The sequence below is a fragment of the Brachyhypopomus gauderio genome, chromosome 9 (genome assembly GCF_052324685.1).
Source record: "Brachyhypopomus gauderio isolate BG-103 chromosome 9, BGAUD_0.2, whole genome shotgun sequence".
NCBI lineage: Eukaryota > Metazoa > Chordata > Actinopteri > Gymnotiformes > Hypopomidae > Brachyhypopomus > Brachyhypopomus gauderio.
In genome coordinates this window covers 630,060-634,430 of record NC_135219.1, presented here as the reverse complement: position 1 = coordinate 634,430, position 4,371 = coordinate 630,060, and the positions used below count along the sequence as shown (strand labels likewise).

Genomic DNA, 4,371 nt, shown 5'->3' with positions numbered 1-4,371 from the left:
TACTGCCCACCCTTCATGAAAACTGATTTAACATGTTTAAGGATGTATGTGAGATGGTATGAATGTGTTATGAAGACCCACTTCAATGTTACCATTGATCTGATGTTCAAAATAACTCAATTTCAACTACACACAATGAAAAACATGAAGACTTTTAGTTTAGTCACCACTTTCCTCACAACTTCAGTTTCTCACAACTTCAGTTAGAGTTAACCACAGGTTTGTACTAAAGAGCCTTGTGGTTTATGTGACAATATTCCACCAGCATGAACCACTGTAGTCAGTGTAACGGGGGCGAGGGTGAGACAGGATACTGAGAGGTGAGCAGCATGTTCAACACGCTTCTATTTAAAGACGTAGCAGTAGTGCCACACGCTAACAGATACACAGACTCCACCACTGAACACACAGCTTTACAGACAAACAAAGACGAGCAACGCACACCATTAACACACTAAACTGAGGAGTAACAGACACGTGACATCCAGCACAGGACAAAGTCTGAAATTCATTGATGAAACGAAAACACAGTGGACAAAGACAAGATCACAAACCTGAGAATTTTTTCTTGTATTGTAATTTCTTTTATTGTAATTCACAAAATTTACATATGAGAAGTGTAAAAATACATATCAGCATCAAAGCAGAGAAATATAGGATCAGGGTATTTCCAGTCTTCTGTAATATCTGTATGCATGTGTGTGTGTATTTACATTGGTCTAGGTTGGGTTAGGGATAGGGTGGCATATTCAGTTTTTGCCCTAGTGCTGATCTGGACATGTGCTGATGGGACTATGTTTCTGTCATCTATAGTAGAGTATATCACATCAGATTCAGTCTGTTGAGGAAGAGAGAGAATGTCAACAATATATTTATATCACACGTAATATTGCATGTTTGTAATAACCTCTAAGCACTCAGGAATATTGGAGCTAAATCTTACATTATAATTAGCAGCCCCTCCTCTTCATACATATATTTCTCAAAATGTATGTCCAGACTGTAATGTCCAGACTGAAAGTCCAGCATGTGTGCTAACCTTATTGTCCTGCTCTCCATCAACGTCCACATGTCCCACAGTGGCCACATTCTGTCCATTTCTCTGTCCTACAGGGAAAAGACAGAAATTCCATTATGATTCTACAGACACACCTTTATATATTAACACAGGATCTATAATTATATATGTGAAGTATGAAGTGTGTGTTTGTGTGTGTGTGTGTATAATACCTCTGTGTCTCCAACAGATTAAAGCCAGTACCAGAAGAACCAGCAGCAATGGAACTGAGATGCGAAGAACTGTGTGAGAAAACACACACACACACACACACACACAAGCAAACAGATACACATATACACACACACACACACACACACAAGCACACATAAAATAAATATGATGGAATGGTTTTCTTTGAATGAAGATTAAATAGAAGGTGGTTTGACCTAGAGGGAGATCACCTGTAGTCTGAAGATCCGATGGATCTTTAACTCCAGATGTGACGGTTACTGTAGGAGACACTTCTGGAGACGTTCTTGATGTCCATGAATGTGTCCCAGTTTCCCTCACTATACAAACAAATAACATATGAAACCAAAAACATCACAGACACAGTCACCTCTCCACCCTACACCAGTTCCTCAGGTAAAATATCACTCTTATACAGGTCAGTTGATAGACTTGCTGGGCCCAGGGGCATGAAGTCTTCACATGTACCAGCCTTTACTACCTCTTCAATTATTCAATCAAGCAATCACATAATCATTTAAATTAATGTCTTATTGAACAAGACAAAATACTGTAATAAAAACTGTAGCAAACCCACAATTGTACAGATATTCTCAGTTCAGTGGTCAGTTGTGTGTGTCTGCGGTGGTTTTTCCGTCTGTGAACTGTTCTGGTCTGTGTGGGTCAGGAATTAAGAGTTCAGTCTCTTCACTACAAACGGATCGGGTCTCCAACTTTACGGAGCTACAACGTTGTTGTTCTTTATTTACCGTCATCTCTGGACTCACAGTCAAACCCTGCGCTCTTTTAAAAACCTCTTCATATAATCTCCTTCACCTCTGTGATCTTTCTCTCTTTTAAAAACCTCTTCATATAATCTCCTTCACCTCTATGATCTTTCTCTCTTTTCTTTTTGTCTTTTCTTTTTTGTGCTCCAAAATTGTCCATTTTTATGTGTCATCTCTCTAGATCAGATGTGTGTAGTATCTAGGGTGACCATATTTTTGTTTGGGAAAACCAGGACACTTGTAAGTTGTCGAGCGGGGGGGGGGGGGGTGGCGAACGTAAGTTGTTGGTTCTACGCCAGTTGAGTATGATGAGGCTCAACTGATGAGGCTCAGGGATTCCGTGTCATACAGCGCCGTGCTCAGGGTCCTAGTGCCTGTAGAATTAATGGCCCGATTAACGTAATTTAAAAACCAGGACATTTCCACAGTTTTAAAAAATATCCCGGGACGCCCGGGACAGGACGTGAAATACGGACATGTCCCGGGAAATACGGACGTTTGGTCACCCTAGTAGTATCAGAAATGTTAAAACTCCCGCTGCTGTGCGCCGACCAGCAACAGTCAGTGTGAATCAAACCATTTGTCTGTGGGATGCGGGGGTGTTTGCAGTTAAAGGAAAAAATGAAGATAGGTTAAAAAATGTTTTTGAGCTGATTTTAAGTGCAAATGTTCATATTAATGAAACAATCCAAGATTAGATTTAAAACAATACAATTAAAATATAAAATACATTTATAGGGCTAATAGGGCCTCTCTGACCGTTAGGACAGAGACAACAGACCCCCCCCCCCCCTAAATATTTAGTGGTATATTTTACTAAACAAAACAAATTATGTTCAGTTTTCATTTTTGACAAACAACTAACATGAATATTTCTGATGGTTCATTAAGAAAAAGACATTTTTAACACAAACTCTAAGTTAATTTACAAAACATTTGTCAGTCTATTTAAAATGTCATAAATATCTCAAACTTATAGTGAACCTTTGATCTCAGTCATCTTCACACACTCACACTGCAAAGGATCTTTTCACGACTACACATGTTGTCATGTATATTTCAGTGGTTTACCTGAAACACGCAGAGTGAAGTATCTGTAATATCCGTGTTCACTCCAAGTACCACAGCTGTATTCTCCCTCATCCTCTGTTCTCAGGTCAGTTATGAGCAGAGAGAGATTTCCAGGAGAGAGTTCATTAAACCACTGAACTCTGTCTCTGTAGTGCTCATCACTGAACACATCAGTCCAGTGTCCACTACTCAGAGTCGTCCAGATGAAACTCTGAGGTCGTGTCTGCAGGTCAGTGCAGGAGCAGGACAGCAGGACTGAGCCTCCTGTGTGACCTTTGACCTCCATGTTCGTATGGTCAGAGAGCATGCAACCTGCAGAAAGACAGAAAGCTCCCACATTATTATCACTCAGAGGGAAAATATTACAATGCTACTGGCTATAAGCCTCCAAATGCAGGTTATAAACAATCCAATAATTCATCTCTGTTACATGTTTAGTTGAACAGATTCAGTAGTTGTAGTCTAATACTGTTCTTAATAAGGACATTTCTACACACACTTAGTCTAAACTAGACAGACACCACGTGACTAATGTGAACAACACTGAACTCAGAACTGAGTCAGTTTGTCTCTAAGAGAACAGATGAAATAACTGATCCCACCTGCAGTGATGTGGAGCACAACCAGCAGAAGACACAACCTCTCCATTCCTGTGTGTGTTCTGAGATGATACAGTTCCTCAGAATCACAACACTTAACCCCCCCCCTCCCCCCCAACACACAATGCTGCTTCACTTAAATTAGTTCTGCAGGGTGAGATGTCTGTGTTTGGAACATCTGTGGTCAGGGTGTTCATATGATCCACCAGACAGGATCACGTCAACAACACTGTTGTAGTTACAAGCAAAACTAAACAAATACAAAAAGTTCACAGGCCCACATGGAACGAGCAACACAAAATAATGTGGTTCATGTTTTCGAGAACATGCAGATCAAAAACAGATCTGCTAAAATAACCCCTGAAGACGTGTTTCAGCAGTGAAGATAAAGAGACACCACAAAGATGTCTGAAATTCACACTTACTCACACATTAAAGTGGAGAAGTAGTCATGAACTTTTAGAATAATTTTAGAATATAAATGCTGTGAAATGAACAACACTGTGGTGGGAGGAGAGAGAGATGAAGGTGGTAGGAACACAACTTTAATATCCAAAAGAAACACTGGCAACACCAGATATAGTCAAAGGTGCACAGTGCACAACAAACTGAATAATAACACTCAGGTATGCAGCTCAGTAGTGGCAGCAGACTTCAGCAGCTCGTCTCACAGAACAACACACAG

At 40.2% G+C, this 4,371-nt stretch overlaps 1 protein-coding gene across 1 annotated transcript; it reads right to left on the bottom strand.

The window, feature by feature from the left end:
- Positions 1 to 626: 626 nt before the first annotated feature.
- LOC143522627 (uncharacterized) lies at positions 627 to 3,735 on the bottom strand. The gene is made up of 6 exons (XM_077016350.1): positions 3,690 to 3,735; positions 3,088 to 3,399; positions 1,462 to 1,569; positions 1,231 to 1,299; positions 1,040 to 1,107; positions 627 to 838 (listed from the first exon to the last, which is right to left on the bottom strand). The coding sequence occupies exons 1-6, from the start codon at positions 3,733 to 3,735 to the stop codon at positions 710 to 712; spliced, it is 732 nt and encodes a 243-aa protein (XP_076872465.1). The 3' UTR covers positions 627 to 709.
- Between the last annotated feature and the right edge of the window lie 636 nt (positions 3,736 to 4,371).